The sequence below is a fragment of the Megalobrama amblycephala genome, linkage group LG5 (assembly GCF_018812025.1).
Source record: "Megalobrama amblycephala isolate DHTTF-2021 linkage group LG5, ASM1881202v1, whole genome shotgun sequence".
Lineage (NCBI taxonomy): Eukaryota > Metazoa > Chordata > Actinopteri > Cypriniformes > Xenocyprididae > Megalobrama > Megalobrama amblycephala.
Window position 1 is genome coordinate 9,048,774 of NC_063048.1, and position 24,595 is coordinate 9,073,368.

General features: G+C 38.0%; 1 protein-coding gene across 4 annotated transcripts in view; it reads left to right on the plus strand.

The window, feature by feature from the left end:
- The window catches only part of LOC125268414 (NACHT, LRR and PYD domains-containing protein 12-like), a 29,309-nt gene extending 4,714 nt beyond the window's left edge, over positions 1 to 24,595 (plus strand). For 3 of the 4 annotated variants that reach the window (XM_048190599.1, XM_048190601.1, XM_048190600.1), the window contains exons 7-11: positions 13,530 to 13,703; positions 14,075 to 14,248; positions 20,431 to 20,604; positions 21,680 to 21,853; positions 24,422 to 24,595. In XM_048190599.1, coding sequence (XP_048046556.1) covers positions 13,530 to 13,703; positions 14,075 to 14,248; positions 20,431 to 20,604; positions 21,680 to 21,853; positions 24,422 to 24,428 — 703 coding nt within the window. In that variant the 3' untranslated portion in view covers positions 24,429 to 24,595. Of the gene's footprint in view, positions 1 to 13,529; positions 13,704 to 14,074; positions 14,249 to 20,430; positions 20,605 to 20,732; positions 20,899 to 21,679; positions 21,854 to 24,421 lie in introns of those variants that run through there. The other variant, XM_048190602.1, reaches the window with a different exon arrangement.

The window sequence follows — 24,595 nt, forward strand, 5'->3', positions numbered from 1 at the left end:
GGAAAAGATAACCAGTTCACTCGTGCTCCGCACTGCTGCTTGAACTGAGACACTACAGCGATCTGTCAGACACATTAAAGAGCGCCAAAAACACATATATTGTTTGAATTTCTTAATACATTTGACAGAATTTGAAAGCTGAGATTTTCTTATCAAAAGTGCATCAACTGAAAACAGCACAGACTAAAATATTGATTCTCTGGATTTATGGATTGGTATCAGTTCATTAAAATAAAGATCGTTTAAAATTAGGGATGCTCCAATCGATTGACTGCAGATTGTTATCGGCCGATAATCAGATTCTATCGCTGTGACTCAATTCAGAGGCTGCATCCTTCGAAGGCCGAGTGTGTCACAGTGAAGGCTGTCCCAATTAGAAGACTCCTCCAAATGTGGCTTTCGTTTGTCGTGAAATGATGGTACATCAGATAAATCCAAGATCAGTGCTCCGTAGGCTAGACCGTCCCATTTAACAACACTCATTCTGACCCTCGAAGGATGCAGCCTCTGAATTGGGACACAGCTTATGAATCGATCAGGAGTCACTAAAACAGGCCGATCTCACCAAACAAACACATAATTGATTATGTCAGACTTCAGCGTCAAAGTCATTTCATCACCAGTGTGGAGTTATTACACGGTCTCATGAAACAATGCACTTTTAAGCCTGATTTAAAAACATTGTGCAGTAAGAAGTGAAACAGCGCTCATTCAATACGAGCTCATGGTTTCTGAGAGCGGTTCAGAGCGCAGTCAGCACACACACCTGGAACACATAAAGCTGCTGCTCATACAGAGCGTGAGTACTTACACCTGTTTCACACACACTCCGTCTGCAGTACGTATGCGTCGCAGGAGCAGAACGCGCATATTGTGCTTTCACGTATGTCGCGTTTGCAGGTCGCAGCTGATCCGTGGCTGCAGTGGCGTAGGCAGAATTTTATTTTTGTCCGGGTCTGGGCAGAAGTGAGCGGGCACTTTCACGTAGGGTCCTATAGTCTACATATTTACTACTAACGGTGGTTAGTTTGCAGCAGTGCCTGAAATTATCTAAGTTTAAAATGATTTTTTACCTTTTACCATTTTTTCCATTATTTTATAACCTAATTAAATGTATGCCTGATCTTTTGTGTCAAATTAATGAACAAATCTTGTGTGTGATTTAATCAATAAATTCATTTATAACAATAAGATACACTAGGGCTGTTACCAATCAAATAAAATCAATATTAACAAAATTAATCTTTGCAATGCAGTGGAAACACAGAAACTGAATCTAAAGTGCTTTTATATGCATTTATACACACTGTTTGATGAAGTTCAGAGCTGACAAATGCATAAATAGTGCAGGCACTGCTGCAAACTAACCACCGTTAGTAGTAAATATGTAGACTATAGGACCCTACGTGAAAGTGCCCGCTCACTTCTGCCCAGACCCGGACAAAAATAAAATTCTGCCTACGCCACTGCAGCCACGGATCAGCTGCGACCTGCAAACGCGACATACGTGAAAGCACAATATGCGCATTCTGCTCCTGCGACGCATACGTACTGCAGACGGAGTGTGTGTGAAACAGGTGTAAGTACTCACGCTCTGTATGAGCAGCAGCTTTATGTGTTCCAGGTGTGTGTGCTGACTGCGCTCTGAGACCAATTTGACCTAAGTAGCTATCAATCTCTGCTCTCATCCTTTTCTGCTGAAATTCATGCTGCTAAATCTTCCTATTTCCACAACAAAATCAACAACGCTCCAAACACACGCACACTTTTCAAAACATTCAACTCTCTCCTCTGCCCCCCTCCACCACCACCCACCTCATCCCTTACTGCTGATAATTTTGCTACATTTTTCACTGATAAAACATCTACCATCAGCAGTCAGTTCTCCGCTCCACACACACAGGAACTCAGACCAACCACACACACAGCCACACACCTCCTCTCTTCATTCTCCCCCCTCACTGAGACAGAAGTATCCAAACTTCTCCTCTCCAGCCATCCCACCACCTGCCCTCTAGATCCCATCCCCACACACCTTCTACAAGCCATCGCTCCCACACTTTTACCAGCACTGACACACATCATCAACACATCTCTCCACACTGGCACTTTCCCTAACACATTCAAGCAGGCTCGGGTAACCCCACTGCTTAAGAAACCCACATTAAACACGTCTATTGTAGACAGCTACAGACCTGTTTCTCTCCTACCATTCATAGGAAAAACACTTGAACGAGTTGTTTTCAACCAGGTGTCATCTTTCCTCTCACAGAGCAACCAATTGGATGTCAATCAATCCGGTTTCAAGAGTGGCCACTCGACTGAGACTGCACTGCTGTCGGTCACTGAATCCCTGCGGATTGCAAAGGCTGATTCCAAATCATCAGTTCTCATTCTGCTCGATCTATCTGCTGCCTTTGACACGGTGAATCATCAGATCCTCCTGTCCACCCTCTCATCACTGGGCATCACAGGTACTCCGCTTCTCTGGTTTGAATCCTATCTCACAGGAAGGTCTTTCAGGGTTGCCTGGAGAGGGGAGGTATCCAAAGCTCATCAACTAACCACGGGTGTTCCTCAGGGTTCAGTTCTTGGACCCCTCCTCTTCTCCATTTACACTACATCACTTGGTCCCATCATTCAGGCACATGGTTTCTCCTACCATTGCTATGCTGATGACACACAACTCTTCCTTTCATTCCAACCAGATGATCCCACAGTAGCTGCACGAATCTCAAGCTGTCTGGCGGGCATCTCGGCATGGATGAAAGAACATCATCTACAGCTCAACCTGGCTAAGACTGAGCTTCTCGTCTTCCCTGCCAATCCGACTCTAAATCACGATTTCAGCATCCAGATAGGTACATCCTCAATTACCCCGTCAAATTTGGCCAGAAATCTTGGAGTAATCCTTGATGACCAACTGTCCTTCAAAGACCACATTGCAAAGACAGCTCGGTCATGCAGATTTGCACTATACAACATCAGGAAAATCAGGCCCTTTCTAACAGAACATGCAACACAACTTCTGGTCCAGGCCCTGGTCATTTCTAGGCTTGATTACTGCAATGCTCTTCTGGCTGGACTGCCATCATGCACAATCAAGCCTCTACAAATGATTCAGAACGCTGCAGCACGTCTCGTCTTCAACGAGCCCAAAAGAGCCCACGTCACGCCTCTCTTCATCTCTCTTCACTGGCTACCACTTGCTGCTCGTATCAAATTCAAGGCGTTGACGCTTGCTTACAGATCTGCCACAGGCTCAGCACCCTCCTACTTCCACTCACTCTTACGAGTCTACACTCCTACCAGAAACCTGCGCTCATTAAAGGAGCGAAGGCTTGTGGTACCATCACAGAGAGGCACAAAATCACTTTCCAGAACGTTCTCGTTCACTGTTCCTTGCTGGTGGAACGATCTTCCTGCCTCCATCCGGAATGCGGAATCCCTGGCAATATTCAAAAGACAGCTGAAAACCCATCTCTTTCGTGAGCACTTAACCTCATCTTAAAAAAAAAACAAAAAAAAACAACAAAAAAAAAAAACTTCTTACTCCTATCCTTTCACTTCCTCTAATCCCTCTCTATTGTAGCTTAGGATAATCTGAGCACTGCCTATAACTTGTATTATGAGCACTTCTTGTCTATTTGCCTCGTCATGATGACTCGCTTGTTGTATTCCTCACTTGTAAGTCGCTTTGGATAAAAGCGTCTGCCAAATGAATAAATGTAAATGTAAATAAATGTAAATAATTTAAACATAAAATGCTGAATATTGATATTTTGAAATTATTAAAAATGAAAAGATACTTTAAATGTGACATTAAAACCACCACTATGTGGCATCAAGTCACTGTCAATGAGTGAGTCATTAGTTTCAGTCGATTCATTCAAACGGCTGATTCTTTCAGGAACAATGTTTATCATGAACTAGCGCTGAGACCATAGGCTGGAGCACCCACGGAAAAATACAAGATATTCTCCATTGATTTTAATCAATAAAATATTGATTGAAGCTTTCAGACACGATCTTCACCATTTTTTATAGTTTATTTAAGGCCGTTTCTATGGCAATATTTTAATGCCAAACGTCGAGAGCGCATCCAAGTGATGCGTGAGCACAAATGGCTCTGCTCTCGATCAGATACATGCGTGTGCTGAAACTCAAACTCTCCTTGCATCAGATATCAGCGAAAGCATGACTCGCAACAACACTCGTGAAAAGAATGTGCTTTTGGGTTGAAATTGTCATCTCGCTGCGTGGATATAATGGAAATGAAACATCCAGTTGACGTTAATTTGAGTTAAATAAGAAGCGACCTAGCGCTGAAACGTGTTGTTTTTGAAATTATGCTGAGGAACGTTGTGGCTCGTGTAAGTTAGTCTTCAGACATGTGTGTCAATCTATCGCTTGACTCTTCTTTCCAGGGAAATCACTAACAAAATGCACACAAACATGCCCCTGCTCTTAATATACAAACATTAATGAACTTCTTTTAACTTAATGAGTGAAAAAAACTATATGAGGGCAGATTCGAACCTGATAATTAAGTCAAGTCACCTTTTATAGCGCTTTTTACAATGCAGATTGTGTCAAAGCAGCTTTACAGTGATAACTGGTATATAATTTTGGCTGCACAGCAGCTCTTAAAGAAAATGGTAAAGCAGGCAGATGTAAAGCACTGTTGAATATCAAATGTCAAGTCAAATGTCCCCAACTAAGCAAGCCAAAGGCGACAGCGGCAAGGAACCCAAACTCCAACAGGTGACATCAGGTGGCAAACAGGTGTTAAAATGGAGAAAAAAACCATGGGAGAAACCAGGCTTAGTCGGTGGGCAGTTCTCCTCTGGCAAACAGTGCTTTGTTACGATTCAGACAGCTATCATAAGTCCGATGGGATCGCAACATTCAAAGAATTTATTCCAGTTCCATCCAGTTGAGGATCGTATTCATCACGCCGGTATGGACAGTTTGTTGAGGAATTGTGCCACTGATTATCATGTCAATTAGATCACGGCTGAACTGAATCTCAGTATGGATTTATTTCTAATATAATTTGGATGTAATGGGGGGTGATGTGGGGCACTGGGCACCCACCGGCGGAAACATGAATCAGCGCATATGGCTGAGACCCACAATCTGCCCTACCTAAACTTACAGCCAGGAGTCGCTACTGATATTTAGTCTGTTATAGGGGTGTGCGATATATATAGCCTGAGATAATATTGTGATTGTTGTTTTAACGATATGCGATCTGAAATTATCGAGTATTTCTCTCCTTTACAAAAACACACACAGAGAGTTGCACGCATACACTATGTGATGTAAGTTAGTCTAGTAGGTTAGACTAGTGCACTGGTGCATTTAGAGATTACGCTTTCACTATGTGATTAAAACATTTATAATGCACCCAATATTCATCTTTATATGCCTTAAATATTTATATCATTTAATTAATATCACATGAAGAGTGCCGTTTTTCTCCAAATATCAACATGATTACAAATGTGATATTGATTTTATACAACAGTTCAAAAAACAATTAGTTAATATTTAGTAACTTACATTTTAGATAAAATATTGCCTATTTTCGCTCTGTCTCACCAACAGAAATATTTCCAAACAAAGCTGCAGGAGTCAGGACTGATTTGTGTGTCTGAGCAACACACGGTGAATGAACGAATCCTTTGAATGAATGATTCAATGACTCACACTTTAAACATTTTGTAAGCTTTATATCCTGATCGCTGAACACATCAGACACACTTTTGCAGAATTCTAATGTCCTTGCGTTATTCAGTCTGAGGGTGGCGCTCTATCGATGATTGACAGACTTTAGTACACACAACAAACGCATAGAATGCCATCTTAGAATTGCCTTAATATAGTATTTATTGCGTCCAAATGTTGTTTTAGAATATTACAAGTTAGAAGTTCCAGTGAGGAAAACAAAGTCACGTCTTTTCTCAGAACAAACACAAAACAAACACAACAGAACTACTGTATAAAGGCTATTCACATGAGCATGTTTAAATGAAAAGATTTATACTTTCATTAATCTGATACACTACTCCACATAGAAAGAACAGATATGCCAACTAGTTACTGACCTGATGCAGACACACAGGCCTATGTGGACTGATATCGTCTTGGTCTGGAGTGAGGTTTATGTAGGATAACGTGAAAATAAGCGGCAGTCTGAAATCTGGCCCAATGGCTCTCAATGACAGCGTGCTGCAGTTTCATTTTTCACCACAGTTTTACATCACAGACTGTAAAGAAATAGAGTACCTCAGGGATGACGTGTTTTTGTAGGCAAAACGCGGAAGTGAGTTAGCATTATAGGACTTCTGGTACCATCGCCCCAAAGTCTATGGGTTTTTTGAATGGGTTTTTGCTAAATCGCCTGAAATAAGGTCTGTGGTTAACAAATCCTCTAAATATTTTCACATTTTGATCTATGACATAAAACACACCAGTTATAACCCGCTTGTGATTTTTAAAACCTTTATTGTGTCTTAAAAACGGCGGTTGCTAACAAATTGCTAAAAGGGACTACTTCCTTTGGCGGGGAGTTTAGACATCATCATGACAAACAGGACATTTGGACAGCATTTCTCATGAAAAAGTGGATAAGTATTCATACACAGCGCAGATCATAACCAGCGAGCATGTTTTTAAATAAAGTTTGAGGAAGCTTGTTGGTGGTGACGTTGGTCCGTTTATAGCCTACTGTTAGCTTTTTATATCTGACAACTTTATTTAGGTTTCAAAATGTATGAATGTTGTGTGAACTTGTAAAGATTATCCTGATAGACAAAACGTGTAAGTGTCATAACCATTTGTTAAACACAGAGCTTATTTTTTGCAATTTTCCAAAAGTCTATGGAAAAAATGAATAGGCTTTCGATTGAGGGAACCCGTGCGCCGCTAACTTCCGGGTTGGCCTACAAAAACACGTCATCCCTGAAGTACTCTATATGGACGTGGTGTCCGTGACGTCACACCCGTAGATTTCTGAAGAGCATTTCTGAAGAGAAAATGAGGCCGCTGCCATCTTAGCAGCACGTCACCACATGTCACTTTTCTAAAATCAAAATAAAACCGAACACCTCAAAACTGCAATAAATCAAGGTAAACACAACAGCCTTTTAAACATCTACAAACATCTCAGTTAAGCTCAAGTGCTCAAAAAGAGCATAAGGAAACCAATATCCTTCAAAAAGGCCTCTTCAATATAACAGATACATAAAATAATGCAAGTAGAATTAAAGGGGTGGTTCAGTGTTTTTTTACTAGGCTTGATTGTGTTTTTGTGGCACAGTTTAACATCGTCGTAATGCTTTGTTTTTTTTAAAAATCCATATTTTTCATATATTTTACCTTTATTCTAAACCTCTGTTTCCATTGTCATTCGAACGGCTCGTTTGACTTCCTTCTTCTATGAAGCCACTCCCTCCGAAATACGCAATGTGCTCAGATTGGTTATCTATCCAGAGCCATCGTGATTCGCTGAAGCGTCCGGAAACGCCACGCCCCTTACCATTAGTTCTTACCGGTTACGTGGGCTTTGGTGGAAATGTAAATAATGGCGTCTATATTGCTGTATCAAATTGAGCCCGAATCAGACCCAGATGAAGAGCGTCAAGCAGAATCTCTGCAATCGCGGCTTTTAAAGGACGTTTATGAATGGTATTTCATATAGTGTTTGTGTCAAAGTGTTTAGATATGCTGTCACTGCTGTTTGTTAGCCGGTGTACACAACTCTTCTGCTTCCACTTCCTGCGCCATATGGCCTCGCCCACTTTGTTGCGTGTTCCCGGGGGTGCGTTTTGCAGGGTTTATGATGTCACCAACCCGGGAAGAAGCTCGTTGTAGTCCAAACCGATCGTTTTTGTAGGCATTAAACTGCCATAACTTTAAAAGACAATATCTCCATTTACATTGAACTTTCAGCGCTGTAACTTTGCAGATACTGTTAATGCTCAAGCAGCAACATTACACACTAACTAAAGTTAAAAAAGTGAAATCGCATTGAACCACCCCTTTAAAAAGTCAAAGCCTACTTACTCTGGACGTGCTGGTTTGGGCTCATCACCGGCTGCAACCACGTCCTCATATATGCTCTCAAACATGAAACTCCTGCGATTCAGCAACTACCTGCACATGCTCTCATTTGTGTAAAGTACCTTGACAAGTTTGGGTGAGTAAAGGCAAAGCACACAAGATATAGTTCCTTCAATGGCCTGTAGATGGCAATATTGCTTTTTTTCCTAGCAGAAATAAACTGCAGCAGAGAAAGTTAGGTGCAGTGTTAATTTCGTTAATGAAAACTATGACAAAATGTTCGTTGATGACCTTTTTTTCCATGACTAAGACGAGACGATGAGAGACGACACCAATAACGTATTACGATAACGTGACTAAAACAACACGTTCCATATCGTTGACGAAAAAAGACGAGACTGAAATGTGGCTAAAAGACTAAAAACTTTGCCAAAGTCACTCTTTTGAAATCAATTTTGTTTTTGTTGAATAAAGGAGACAAAACATTAGACTGTCTTTATGAGCGGTCATGCTTACAGTTGCCAGATTTCCAGAATTCAAACCCCCAATCAGAGCTTTTCTGTTAAAAGAACGCGTTTTACTCATAGACAGTAAAAGAAATGGACACAGCGACCCCATTGGAACTCAATTGAGACAAGTGAAGCCCATTTTTAGCGATTTTTAGCACTTCCGTTTCTGACGCGCAGACTCAAACTAAGCTTGATGACGTCAGCAACCTGTCTGACAGATGTAAATCTTCTAGTAGCTGTGCGTGCAAACTGCCATCGTTAATCTTGCAGAGACGGCGAGCTTGAGCAGGGAGTTCTTTGGCGTGAGTGAGCAGGAGTAAGTATTCTGATTAATTATTTTGTATAGTATTTTAAAATGTAACGCCAGTACGCCATATTAAGTTAATGCATACTATTAAGAAGTTATGTAAAATTATGTTCAAGAACTGATATGAATTCATACCCAATAGTTATTTAACGGCCCAGGGATCGAATATTTTAAATATAATTTAATTTTTGATGCACATGATGTTGTATAACGTTAATGGGTGCCGAATATAACCACAAAATGGCGTTAACTGTTATCTACACATCTACATCGCAAGAGAAATGGACGAATCAGTCATATAAAAAAGTTATTCAGTAAAGCTAGGTGTTAAATCATGCAGTTTTGGCTAATAAATCATGGTCAAAAACACTTGAACAAAAAACTTTTTTCTTTATTTCACGTTATGTAGGCTATGACATTTTGTAGATGGCTTCCGACCAGGATGAAAGGGATCACATTCATCTTCAAGCGTAGATCTGTAAATAAATAAAGGAACATTAACCGCGATTGACATTGAGATTTTTCTTACACTGCCTGTATAATTTCCTGATAATTTCTCCATTCCCCGTCAATATACCGGCTGTTACCCATACTTCATTATTTAATGAAGTAGATAAATTATTAAAGTTCGTGGATAAAAGCTACTTCATATGTATTCACTTGCCACATACCGAATTATTTCCAATTCCCCAAAAACGTTGTTGAAATATTTTGTCCCCTTTTATGGACTCTATATCTATGGGCTTCTCTCTTGACGTCTCCCCGATCGCCTGCGAGCTTCTCCTCCTGTCTGTACGGTAATTTCTCAACAAATTTCTCTACTGTGCGACAGAGAGTCGAGTGGTTATGACGCAATCGTTAGCCTATTTTCACAAAAACTGTTTCTACGGGGCCATAATGTAACATAGAAGGTAATGGAGCCCTTTATACATTGTCGTGTATCTTTAGAAATAAATAATGGACAAATGGAGTCTTTAAACGTTTCAGATGTAAAGTTATTCGCTGTCAAAGTGACGCCAAAATGAATGGAAGTCAATGGGATGCTAACGCAAGTGAAGTTCTGCTACAAGATGGCGGCACGCGGCCGACTTCAACTTCCGGTCGACTTCCTTCCCGCTTGGTTTTACTTCATCTTTGCAATCTGGCAACCACACACGAGCCCTCTCTACACAAGAGTGTGGATGATCTGAAAACACAGACAAGTAAGCTGGAGTTCAGCGATCTTCATTTGAGATTTTCTACTTAAATTAAAGTGTCAATCAGTCGGGATATTGCGCTGCTCGTTTGCTGACTAAATCTGCGACTAAAGTGTAGGCTGATATCCAGCAGTGGCTCTCAAACTGATGTATGCAAACAAAATGCTGAGTTAAAATAACATAAAAACTGAACATGTATTTCTAGCAGGTAAAATGCCTTAAATACACGACATTCATTCACCTCAATTACATCATCTTCCGCGGTCAAAACTGACTGACTCCACGCCAGCAAATTGCGCTACATTAGTGCTGTTATCGACGGTATACCTTTGTAAAAGTGGGGATTTACCACTTACTAACAAGAACAAATATAGATACAGACTGCATATAGATTTAAGATTAAAACTCTCTTCGATACAAATAACTCTATGAGTTATTGTTTTTAATGTTGATCATATTATACGAGCAAGAATACAATGTTTCCCTAAAGGTCCGTGTACCTTCGGATAATTTGTATTCGTGTTTTTATCCTATAAATGGAAAAACGAAGAAAGAATTCATTTATCACATATTCGACCCTCCTCATGTGCATAAATAAACAAATCTCGAGTCGTTTTTTCATATTTTTATTTGTGTTTTAATCAAACTTTGCTCTAATCCGCCAAATGGAAAAACAATAAAACCAAAATGTATAAACAGCTTGAATAGAGTGCCTCAGGGATGACGCATTTTTGTAGGCAAAATCCGGAAGCGAGTTAGCATTTTAGGACTTCAGGTTCCAACGCCATCAAGTCTATGGGTTTTTTGAATGGGTTTTTGCTAAATTGCCTGAAATAAGGTCTGTGGTTAACAAAGCCTCTAAATATTTTCACGTTTTGATCTATGACATAAAACACACCAGTTATAACCCGCCTGTGATTTTTTTAAACCTTTACTGTGTCTTAAAATCGGTGGTTGCTAACAAATTGCTAAAAGGGACTACTTCCTTTGGTGTGGACTTTAGACGTCATCATTAAAAATGGGACATTTGGACAGAATTTCTCATGAAAAAGTGGATAAGTATTCATAACAGCACAGATCATAATCAGCGAGCATGTTTTTAAATAAAGTTGTTTTTTAAATACAGTTTGAGGAAGCTTGGTGGTGACGACGTTGATCCGCGACCATAGTGTGCTGTAGTCCGTTTATAGCCTACTGTTAGCCTTTTATATCTGACGACTTTAGGCTTCAAAATCTATAAATGTTGTGTTAACTTGTAAAGATTATCTTGACAGACAAAACGTGTAAGTATCATAACCCTTTGTTAAACACAGAGCTTATTTTCTGCGATTTTCCAAAAGTCTATGGGAAAAATGCATAGGCTTTCAACCGAGGGAACCCGTGCGCCGCTAACTTCCGGGTTGGCCTACAAAACACGTCATCCCTGGGGCACTCTATTTTCGATCTACACGATTTCAAATGTGACATTGATTTTACACAACAGTTCAACAAACAAAAGGGTATTATTAAGTGACCTACTGGTGGATTTAATGTAATATTTAAAAGTATCATTTCGTTTCTATCATCATTGTATTTATTGAATTTTTTAAGAATTATTTATTTTATAAAGATATTCATAAAGGTAAAAAAAATGCTTTGGAAAAATCGATTTAAGAGGGCAAATATTGTCCTTTAATGGAAAAGCTGTAACTGTACGCAGAAGGATGTTAAATCCCTCAGGGGGAACGACACTCTAGAAAGTTTGAGAACCACTGAAAAGGGATTTGTAGAATTGCACAAGTGCTTCTGCTAAGAGTACAATGTCAGTACAGCCTGTTAACTTGATTCACATTTTTCATAAGCTTAAATGAATTGGTCTAAAGAGAAAAATTACGACTATTTTGTCTAAAGATAAAATAGCTATCAAATTAATGTTGGTAACTGTAGCTTGACTAAAAGTAATGACTAAGACTTGACAAAAATGCAATGACCTTTCGTCGACTAAAACTAGACTAAAATATGAAAGACAAAAATGACAAAAATGTGACTAAGACTAAGGAGCATTTTTGTCTGAAGATAAAGACTAAAACTAAATAAAAAATGGCTGCCAAAATTAACACTGGTTAGGTGCCATGCAAAATGTAACAAATAATTGCATAACTCATTACAAATGTATTAGAGTAAAGAGTACATATTTATTAAAAAATTTAGTCAAATAGAAAGTAAAAGTTGCTAATAACTTTGATGCTCAGAAACAGGTACAAAATAGCCATAAATAACCTTCAGTACACTAACGCTTTTTGACTTTCTCAATTTGTGCAAATCTACTCAGGGTTCAGAGAATTTATTTTGTTCCACATTAATTTCACACATGTCTGGTACAAATGTGTGGCTTTGTTTCATTAATGCAGTGTATACCTTTTTCTTTATTTACCCCGAAAGAAGGGAATGACAACATGTCCCATAGGTAGAGCACACTGTAACGTGACCTTATGACAGCTGAAAATGTGATCTGATCTAATCAAAATAATATACATGACAAACTAAAATATTGTCATTAAAAGACAATTATTATTTCTTTCATATAAAATAATAGCATTTGTTTAGAAATTCAAATTGAAATAATTTTGACAATGAACACTGCAGAACACAGCTGTACAGCCTAGATCAAAACAATACAGACAAACAGCTCAAGAAACACATTCAGAAACACACAGAGCTGAACTCAACACTCTCCTCCCTCCACTCACAGCTCTCACTGAACACCAGACAAATAGACGAGCCAGTACCAATGCTGGACATTCAATAAAATAATATTTATGAATGTTCAGGTTCTTCCTCTCAGTCTTTATGCACCTTTTCTCCATGGTATCTGAACAGATATTCATGAAAGTTAATTTTGCTAATTGTATTGGTAACTGTATAGAATAGCATCGCTCTAATAGCGGGTCACATTGTAACGCAGTGTTACAACAAACCCTATCTGTGCAACTGGAATTTAAACCTGGTTAGTGTCTTCTGCTAGTTAGTGAAACATTAAAGAACGAACAGATTGGAGATTAAATTAATATCAGATTTGTCTCATTTTAAATAAAAACAAATATATAGATGAAAAATGAACACTTACTTTTGCTATTGTGAAATAAATGTTCAGTGATATCTTCCAAAGATTTCTGAATTTTGGACAATTTTTTTCTCTATATTTTGCCAATATGGCATCTAGTAAATATGCTAATTTTCATCATGTGTGGAAGTATTTAAACCATGTGTGTTATAATTAACCCAACGTTAGTTTGTGTCCCGCACTTCCCTAATTACATTTACACAAACACACTCCTGGTTTTGGGAAACAGACTGTAATTTTAGGATGATTCATACAATTGATTCTACAAGGTTTATGATGCTTTTGGGAAATGTGGTCCTGTAAGTTTTGATCTGAGAGAGTAAAGAGTGTGTCATTGTTCTCTACAGGTTGAGTAATTGTGGTGTCACAGATGAAGGTTGTGCTGCTCTGGCTTCAGCTCTGAGATCAAACCCCTCACACCTGAGACTACTGCATCTGTCTGGGAGTAAACTAGGAGACTCGGGAGTGAAGATGTTTTCTGCTGTACTGGAGAATCCTCACTGTAAACTGGAGGATCTGAGGTAAGATCATTTCTCTAATAGTCACATGATCTGGTGCTCAGAGAGACATATTTTTAAATAGTTCATAGTGAGACCAAAACTAAACTAATGAAATAATAAATAGTACAAAAACAAATAAACTCTATCAATAAACATGATGATGAAAAAAAGGTGCAGAAAGAAGCAAAATGAAGAATGTTAATTTGTGATAACTGAAGATGAATCTCATTAAATTCACTTTATATTGTCTGTCTCCATCTATAACACTGTTAGTGTGAACATGATTAGATGAATATTAGCTACATTATATCATACAGAGATGCTTTATTAGTTATCTTTAAAACATACATGGGCTTCTGAGAGAGTGAAGAGTGTGTCATTGTTCTCTACAGGTTGAGTAATTGTGGTGTCACAGATGAAGGTTGTGCTGCTCTGGCTTCAGCTCTGAGATCAAACCCCTCACACCTGAGACAACTGTATCTGACTGGGAATAAACTAGGAGACTCGGGAGTGAAGATGTTTTCTGCTGTACTGGAGAATCCTCACTGTAAACTGGAGACACTGTGGTAAGATCATCTCTATCAAACAAATCTCAAGTCACAGTGAACACAAACAGGTCGAGTCGAGTCCTGCTAAGAGTCAAGTTACAACACCAAACAGAAACAAGTAGAGTTTATATTGACCTTGAACTTATTTAGTTTTCCTTCAGAAATTATGAACTTTTATGCCATAATATTAATAATAATAATATAATTTATTATAGTACTTATTCATAATTATTACAATTTTGAATTATTATTATAACAATAATACGTAAAATGTTGAAGGTGAATTCACAAGTGTGATGCATTAATTATATTGGTTTATTAGTAAATGTCATTTTATTTAACTTTACTTAAATATATTTTATGGAATATCACCGGCAGGGAAGTTCTGATGTTCATTCATGTTTATTTGATGCTATAAATGAACTAGTAAGAACAGATGATCGGTTTACGAGCCTCTTGAGCTGAGGAGCTACAGCGATCTGTCACGACACATTAAAGAGCCACAAAACGGTTTTTATTGTTTTAATTTTTTTTTTAAAAACTACACGTTTTGAAAGCTGAGACTTTGTTTAATATCATAAGTAACCTGCCGTCTTGTCTGTCGACGTGTTGTCAGTGTCCTCTTTGCTCCGCGATGTAGTTTTCACTCTGTGTGGCGTGACAGCGCCATGGCTTGTCGGACAAAGCAACAGTAACTGAAATTATGAAATTAAAACAGCCAGTAGGTGGCAGTAAATCACTGTCTTAATGAATGAGTCATAGAAGCATTCATTCAACTGATTCATTCAAAATGACCGATTCATTCTGGAACGAAGCTAGTGACTGAATCACTGAATCACTGAACCGATTTGTTCAAAACTCTGGATTCATTCAGTAATGAAACACCACTGTGTGTTGGTGCTGCAGAGACACATGCCTCTTTTGCTGTGGCTTGTTTGAGATATTGTCGTTGTGAGAAATAGAGCAAAAACATTTAACTTTTAGTTCACTGAACTATTGTATAAAATTAATATCACATTAGCAGCCGTGCTAATATTCTGGAAATATTGCTTAAATATCATATGTTAAATATAAAAAGCTCATACTAGGGCCATTTTGGGGCCACTATATCTTGAATTTTGGGTGCATTTTATTAATTCTGGTGTCATTTGTAATAATGTCTGACCCTGCTTTATACAGGAACATCAATAAATCACTGGTATATCATTAACAGTTTTGTGTATTGTTTTCCATCACTAGAAGAGTGAAATATTTGGAATTAAAGCACAATGATTTAAAATAAAACGTGCCAAATATCAGCGAATTTACATTACGTTAATTATAAAACATCATTAATTATCATTTTAATATACTGACAACCTTAAGCTACAGCTGAAAAAATAATTTTGTATAAAGACGCTGTTTTGACCATTTTTTCTCTCTAGATTTAGTCAAATTAACTTACGAACAGGATATCTTACATGCTTTCCTTTGTGAAGCTCGAGGTTGTGATGGTCGTGTCCGATCGATATCCCTTGACAGTTTTTATGCTGCAAATCTCCTTTTATAAATATTGTCTATTTCGAAGTGTTTATATCCAACAGAAACAATGTTGGGAGATCTTCTTCTTCTCTCTGTATTTAGCGCTCTCACCCGCTGTATGTTTTTCTGTGCTTGTGCAGCGCCACGTGATTGAGCAAACTCTGATCTTCTGTAGCATATTTTGATAAAAATCAATTTAATTACTTTAGTTGTTATAAAGTCATTCTCAAGTCATTGGATCTCAAGTCAAAGTCATTTTCTTCATTTAGTCAAGCAAGTGTAAAGTCCTTAACACTCTGAGGTCTGAGGTATTGCCGGCGATACCACCGCAGATTTTTTCTTAGCAGTGTGAAAGAGACTCAAAATTAGGGTGGCCATACATCCGGATTTTGGTCGGACAGTCCGGATTTTAAGCCCCCTGTCCAGCGTCCGGCGCAGCCTCAAGCCGGACACTCATTTGTCCTCCTTTTTAGAGTTGCGCTGAATCAGCCTAAAAAAAAACCCTCTAGAATCTTTATTAGGACGCAGCAGCATAGCGTCTAATGCCGTAAGATCTCTGGTCAAACAAACGATTGGCTGAAAGCGGTGTCAAATAAATATCTGATAAATCATTGGTTAAAAACGTAAACAAGCCTCCACATGCTGGCTACGTCATATCATCACGTTAACATGCCGAAACGCCAGACCTCATTTAATCCGGATTGGACAAAAGAGCACGAATTTATAGCGAAAAGCAGCAGAGACGCTTTTCATGGATTTTGCACACTGTGTCGCTGTGAAGTGGACGTTAGTAGTCAAGGGAAAGCCGCCATTGACTGACATGCCAGCATGGAAAAACATAAAAGTAACCGACGAGCTGCAGGTATGTCTTCCCTGAGGTAATTTTTTCGAGAAGCATCATCACCTCAGGATGACAAAATCTCCGCTGCAGAGCTTTGTAAAGTCTATCATGCAGTCAAGCATCATCAGTCATACAGGAGTGTCGACTGTGGAGTGAAAGTGGACAGAGAGATCTTTAGTGACTCTACAGCTAAGGGGATGACCTGTGGGAAAACAAAAGATAAGGCTTTGTGTGAGAATGTCCTAGCGCCCTACATATACATTCAGATTACATCAATTTAAACAATCTGCCTTTTTCAGTGGCAACGGACTCATCAAACAGAGGTACGACCAAGTTTTTCCCGATTGTACTGAGATATTTGCACTTTGAGGAAGGTGTGCAACATGCACTGTCAGATTTTTATAGTGACAGCAACGAAACTTCAGAGGCTTTAACAAACCAGCTGCTGGCTAAACTGGAGATGTCTGGTCTTGATGTGAAAAACATGTCTGCATATGCAGCAGACAACGCCAGTGTCAACTATGGAAAACACAACAGTGTTTATCAGAAATTGAAACTGGCTCAGAAGGATGTGCTACCTGCAAATTGTTTAGCCCATATCCTACACAATGCAACAAGATATGCAGCAGGCAGCCTGGATTTTGATGTTGAAAATGCTGTGCTCAAGGTTTACAGCCATTTTAGCATGTCAGCAAGCAGAACAGCACAGTTGAAGGAATTCTGTGAGTTTGTGGAAGTGGAAGAATGCAACCTGCTACGGCATTTCGTCACAAGGTGGTTGTCCTGCTTCCATCTATTGACAGAATACTGAAGTATTGGAAGCCCCTGACCAGCTACTTTCAGAGTGAAGGTGAGGAGCAATGCTCCCAGTTTTTGTGGAAATGTTTTGGAGAGGAAAGCATCGAAGTGTCTGAGACATATTTTCTTTTCCTCAGTCACATTCTTAAAGTCTTCTCAGACACCATTGAAGCACTTGAGGCCAAATCGTTCAGCATAACGTGTGTGTTTAAGGTAACGACTGAACTGAAACAGAAACTTGAGAGAAGGATGATGGACAGGTTCTTTGGCTTTACTGTGAACAGCAGACTCAAGCAGCTACCCCTTACCTGGCAAATAAATGTGTGGAGGATTTTCTTGGTTTCTATGAAAGAGCCAAGAAATGCATAAGTGAAAGATATGACTTCTCTGAGAACAGCTTTCATAGCAAAGTGGCAAAGCTTGACCTCACAACTGCTGTGTCATATGAAGAATACAGTGATACTGTCCAGGCCTGCAATCTGAAAGACATTGATATGGATGGACTGTATGAGGGATATGCCATGGTGAAAGCTTCCTTCACCTCTCCGGACATGGAAGGTTGCCACAGTGAGGAGCGATATCTGAAACTGTTTTCCAAAGCTGATGAACCACTTGTGAATCTCAGGAAGATCAGCGCCTATATTTTCTCCATCCCATGCAGCAATGCACACACAGAACGAGTCTTTTCAATGATGACATCTGCATGGAGAAATGAGAGGAATTGTCTGGATGTGGACAGCGTCAAGGCTGAGCTCCAAGTTTATGTCAATTTCACCTTTCCCTGCACAGATATGTACAAGAAGTTCCTTGGAAACAAAAAAACTATTGGATGCAGCCAGGAAAGGGCAGAAGTATTGCAGATAGACAATCAACTATTAGGTGAGTACACTAGTCTTATGTGTTCTGTGTAGTCTTATGTGTGTTCACAAATCTGATGCAGTTAGTTTACTGTGTATTGTATTTAATGAAGCAAATATATATAGGCTATACTCATTTCCTGTAGGAAGCTCTTAAGCCAAATTGATCTCTAATGCAGCATTTTGATTTTATGAATGGGCTATATGAAATATGAATATGTATTGGGTTTAAAACAATACAGATTTTTGAAGGCTGATAACACTATTTTTGCTCTGTTTTTATGTGTACCGCAGGAGATGAAGAAGCCCAGGGGCAATGGGGGCTTGCCTTGGTGGCCATGATGACCCTAGAGGTGCTGTTGTCGCCTGAGCTGCTGCAGAGGATGAACTTCTTTGAGAACTGAAATGTGTATTTATTTATTTTTCGCATTCATTATTTATGTATTTCTGTTATTTCCAGAAGTCCAGAAATGTTTTGTTTTCAGGCACTGTGCAAGACTTTTTTGAAACAGACATCACAATGTCTTGAATAAATACAAATACTGTGAACAAACACTTTTTGCCTCTTCTGTTACACACAGGTCTACATCAAATTGTGTGGCAATGAATAGAGTAGGCTTTTTCAGAATCACTGTATCATGATACCATCGATATAATGGACAAAACTGTATTAATATATATTTTTGGCCTTATTTCAGTGACTTAAGTTTTTTGTTTTTTCAATAACCACGCATAAACGTTATTCCTTCAAAAACACAAACATGTACATACATGTTCCTCACATATTATGGTAGTCTAGTTTGTGCTGAATACAGTGTAATGACACTTTTGTCATTAATATGTTTATGAACAACTGGAAAAAGCACAAATGTCAGGGCATGTCAAAACTTCTCCAGGGCCCCAAAAATCCTCAGACCCCAGAGGGTTAAAGGGTTAGTTCACCCAAAAATGAAAATGATGTCATTAATTACTCACCCTCATGTCGTTCTACACCTGTAAGACCTTCGTTCATCTTCAGAACACAAATTAAGATATTTTTGATGAAATCCGATGGCTTAGTGAGGCCTCCATTGACAGCAAGTTAATTTACACTTTCAATGCCCAGAAAGGTATAAAGACATATTTAAAACAGTGCATGTGACTACAGTGGTTCAGCCTTATGAAGTTATGAAGCGACGAGAATACTTTGTGCGGCAAAAATAATGACTTTATTCAACAATTTCCTCTCTTCCTTCTTCTCACGAGAGCAGCATGACACATGCGTGTGGTGATGTGAGATACATGTGTCGTCTTCTCGTCTGAATTATCCAAACTTTCCAGCTGTGGCATGACAATATCACAATCGATGCAGCACATGCTCTCCTGTTCAGTAGGTGTCGCTCAAGTCACTTTAAGCAGTAAAATTACACTCATAAGATGCAGTATTATACTGTGCAGATCTTCAGGAAACAATGTCAAGATATGAGACTTGGGAAACTAAAATATGAAACTTAAGTGGATAAAATTATGTTCATTGTGTATTATAAATAATCATATTCTTATTTATAACCACAGAGAGTTAAGTATTATTACTGTTGTTATGAATATTCATTAGATGATGCAACCTTATACGTTTTTATAAGGCATTATGTGTGCATTATGATGCATTAAGATTACCCTTATGATGCATTATGAATGCAGGCTTCATCTGGTGTTATAATGCATCATACTCTTAAAAGTTATAACCACAAATAGTCAAGTATTATATCATATTGTTACTATTATTATGATTATTTATAAGATGATACAGCATATTATAAGGTTGTTTATAAGGCATTATGCATGTATTATAATGCATTAAGAATATCATTATAATGCATTATAAACACAGGCTTCATTGAAAGTGTTACTGAAAATGTATTTGGGTGATTCTCACGTCAGTGTGTTGATAGGAGAGCTATAGATGTCATATCAATTATTCTTATTCACTGTTATAAATCTGTAGTAGAATTTGATGTCAGAGTTTCAGTTTCTGAATAGTGTGTTCAGCGGCAAAAAGATGATTTCAGAGGAAACTGACTTTATTCATTTTTTCTCATTGTCTCTCTCACCTTATCATCACACTGTTAGTTTGAATGTGATCATGAGAAATTCCTTGTTGATCCGATCTGAGAGAGTGAAGAGTGTGTCATTGTTCTCTACAGGTTGATGGATTGTGGTGTCACAGATGAAGGTTGTGCTGCTCTGGCTTCAGCTCTGAGATCAAACCCCTCACACCTGAGAGAACTGAATCTGACTGGGAATAATCTAGGAGACTCTGGAGTGAAGATATTTTCTGCTGTACTGGAGAATCCACACTGTAAACTGGAGTATCTGTGGTAAAATCATCTCTATCATAAAGACTTGAAGTGAATAAGGATTAATATGTAGATAGTGCATAAAAAATTATCCTTTGGCGTAAACCCCCTCCGGCGGTTCAGTGACAGATTCCTGCTTGAACCGTCAGATCCTGCCGGCAGTAGAAGGAAGGAGTGAGGAGTCTACCTGAAAAAAAGAAAATTTAGATCTAAATATATTATTATCCTGCAAAAGAAAGTAAAACTAACAGTTAAATAAACCGAACAAACTACAAACCAGACAACAGACACAGGTTACAGTGAAGAGGGTTTTTTTAAATCACAAATGTTTGGTGTAAATCAACTTATCTTGTTTTGTTAAAAACTTATTAACCATAAAGAGTTTTCACTTTAGATTAGGTCATGGAAAGACTGAAAATATCATTAAGTGCTTTAATACAGCCTTAATTGGACATTAATTACATTACTATCAAGAGTTCCTTAAAATGTTTACAAATACATTAATCTCACACACACATGCACACGTTTGTTTTTGTGAATTGTGGGGACATGCCATAGGCGTAATGGTTTTTATACTGTACAAACTGTATTTTCTATCCCCCTACACTACCCCTACCCCTAAACCTACCCATCATAGGAAACTGCACACTTTTACTTTCTCACAAAAACTCATTCTGTGTGATTTATAAGCCTTTTGAAAAGTGGGAACATGGGGTAATGTCCTCATAAGTCACCTCTTTTTGTAATACTTATGTCATACCCATGTCATTATACACATTTGTGTCCTGATATGTCAATAAACACACACACACACACACACACACACACACACACACACACACACATTGGGTTTCAATGTTTTATGGTGACTTAAGAGAAATAATGATTTTATTTTTTATACTGTTCAAACTGTATTTTCTATCCCCTAAACCAAACTGATGTATTTTATGACAATGAGTATTTATTTCATATTGACAGCATTATGATATTTATTTATTTATTTATTAACTGGTTATGTTAAGATTTGTAGATTTGGAGGCTTAATGTGTGTTGATCTGATCTGAGAGAGTGAAGAGTGTGTCATTGTTCTCTACAGGTTGAGTAAGTGTGGTTTCACAGATGAAGGTTGTGCTGCTCTAGCTTCAGCTCTGAGATCAAACCCCTCACACCTGAGACATCTGAATCTGTCTGGGAATAAACTAGGAGACTCGGGAGTGAAGCTGCTCTCTGATCTGAAGGATGATCCACATTATAAACTGCAGATACTAAGGTAACAATAGGTTTTAACAATTTTCATCATCATATTTTCATATAAAGTTTAAATGTCTGTTTTACTCACTAGAAATAAAAGGAAACTGTACCAGGTTCAGTAACAGCACATGTGTGTGAATATTGTGTCTGAGATCATCAGATAATGAGTCTTAAATTCAGCTTCAGTTTCTGAAGGTCTCTGAACTTTAAACTGTTTAAATTGAGTTTAATTCTGCTCATAGTGTTGTGACTGATTGTGAAAATAATATTAATGTTATTTCCAGCTTTTACCCTTTAACTGTCTCTGTGTGTGATAATCTGAGGTTTGGGTTTGTAGAAACTCATAATGTAATAACTGCACATAATCTAATAAGTATTATATTATTATTGTAATAAAACAGGGGTCTCAAACTCAAATTGTCGGGGGGCCGTTTCTGTGATTGACACCTCATAGGAGGGCCATATTATCCCTCAAGCGCAAAAAAGCACAACATTTCAGAAAATGTACTTTCCTTTGCATTATTTCTCATTTACTTCAAATTTCATTAGGCCTACTAAAATATTTTTATACCTATACTATAAATATCTTATTTACCATACTAAATGTAAACAACAGTGTCTCTCTCATTGTTACAGAGTGTAATATAATTATACTATTACTAATATAATACTAGCCTACTAATTAAAATAGTCTGGTGCGACTTCTCACATCCAACAAGATATATGGAATAAAAAATCAGTAATTTAGGAACAAAACCAGCAACACTTGTGGCGTGGAGGGGTCAGAAATAAACAAAAAACTGGAGCTATATATCAACTTTATTTTGCCAAAAAAATAAAAATCTCTCATTGTTACATACATTATTAGTTTTTAACATCTAGTGGAAGTATTTTCCCTTACTTTATGTTAGCTTAAATAACATTAAAATCTTGCACTGAACAACACTGTACTGAACAAATACAATCCCTGAATACATTTGTACACTCCTCTGTTTCTTGACAGACACCTGCAGCGCTTCTGCTCACACAGCTGAGACACATTTGTCCAAGATGCCGTTTGAGCATCGGTAACGTTTAATGGCGTTTCGGTGGTTTAAATCGACGCTTGTGACTTAAAGTCGAGTGCTTTTACTGTAATTTAGGCAAGCGCGCTCATAATAGAAGCGACACGGTTGAGAGCGCGGCTCATGGTTGCATAGCAACGACAGACGCCACTGGAGCGAAAGCGCACTGGAAAGAAGGAGAATGCGGCACGGCCGCTTATGTGACGCGATATGTGAATGATCCTAGAACGGCGACTTTTTCTTTGCATATCAGACAGGTAGCAACTAGAGAATAATAATAATAATAATAATTTAGCGGGCCGGATTATATTTTATTTTTGAGATCAGTTGCGGGCCAGGTAGAGGGGGTGGGCGGGCCGTAAATGGCCCGCGGGCCGGCAATTTGAGACCACTGTAATAAAATGTTCATAATGTAACAATTTTCTCAAAATGTTGTGAAATCTTGAGCTCAATGTAATAACTTTTTTTTTTTACATTATGAGAAAATTATTACATTATAAACTCACCAAACACATTGTCATATTGTCATAATTTTAACAGCTTTAAAAACATAAAATCACATTATCTGCTTCAGCCAATCACAGCACAGAGCACAAGTTTAGCAAACATTTCTTCATCAGAGGGCATGTTGACCAAACCAAACAGTTCTAACAGAGGTGTGTAGACTCTTTATAACCACTGTACATGATTGTAAGTTATACTGTATTTTTCAACATGTCCTCTGATGTACATTCAGGATTTGTTTTGCTGAAACTTGTATTAAAGTGAAGAAATATTTGCTAAAATTGTATTCTGTGCTGCGATTGGCTGAAGTAGATAACGTGATCTATCTCACACACACATACACATACACACACACATACACACACACACACACACACACACACACACACACACCTGGTGGATTTTGTAGGCAGGTTAAGATTGTATTTAGATTTTAAAATGTACTATAAGGGAATAACAATGCTTTATGTTTAATAAAAATATAATAATAATCATAATAATTGGATAAATATTACAATCTGTTGCATTTTTCAGGTAGTTTAAGACTGGAATTATTTTTTTTAAAAGAGAATACTTTTTTTTATGTTTTAAAAGCTGTTACAGTTATGACAATATGGTGAGTTTATAATGTAATACATTTTTCATAATGTAAAAATTATTACATTATGAGCTCAAGATTTTATTATGTTTTGATAAAATCTTTACATTATGAACAATTTATTACAATAATAATGTAATACTTATTACATTAATGTGCAGTTATTACATTATGAGTTACAACATCTTAAATTTGTAGTGGAGTGTAATGATCATTTCTGCTGGTTCTGGATCAGCTGTCCGTTGTGTGAAAGTGACCTTTCATGACCTCTTGATTTTGTAAAGTGATTTTGAGCATCAGATAGAAGCTTTATTATCATGTGTGAGAATGAATTGATAAAGCTTATCTAGTTTTCTTTGGAAAAGATGTGACAGACGTAATGTTTCATTCTGCACATGTGACTGTTTGTGTTTTATTTTAGGACATGACAGTCTGATCTCCTCATGATCATCTGATGGTGAATAAGGATCCACTACAGCAGGGGTCTCAAACTCAAATTGTCGGGGGGCCGTTTCTGTGATTGACACCTCATAGGAGGGCCATATTATCCTTCAAGCGCAAAAAAGCACAACATTTCAGAAAATTTACTTTCCTT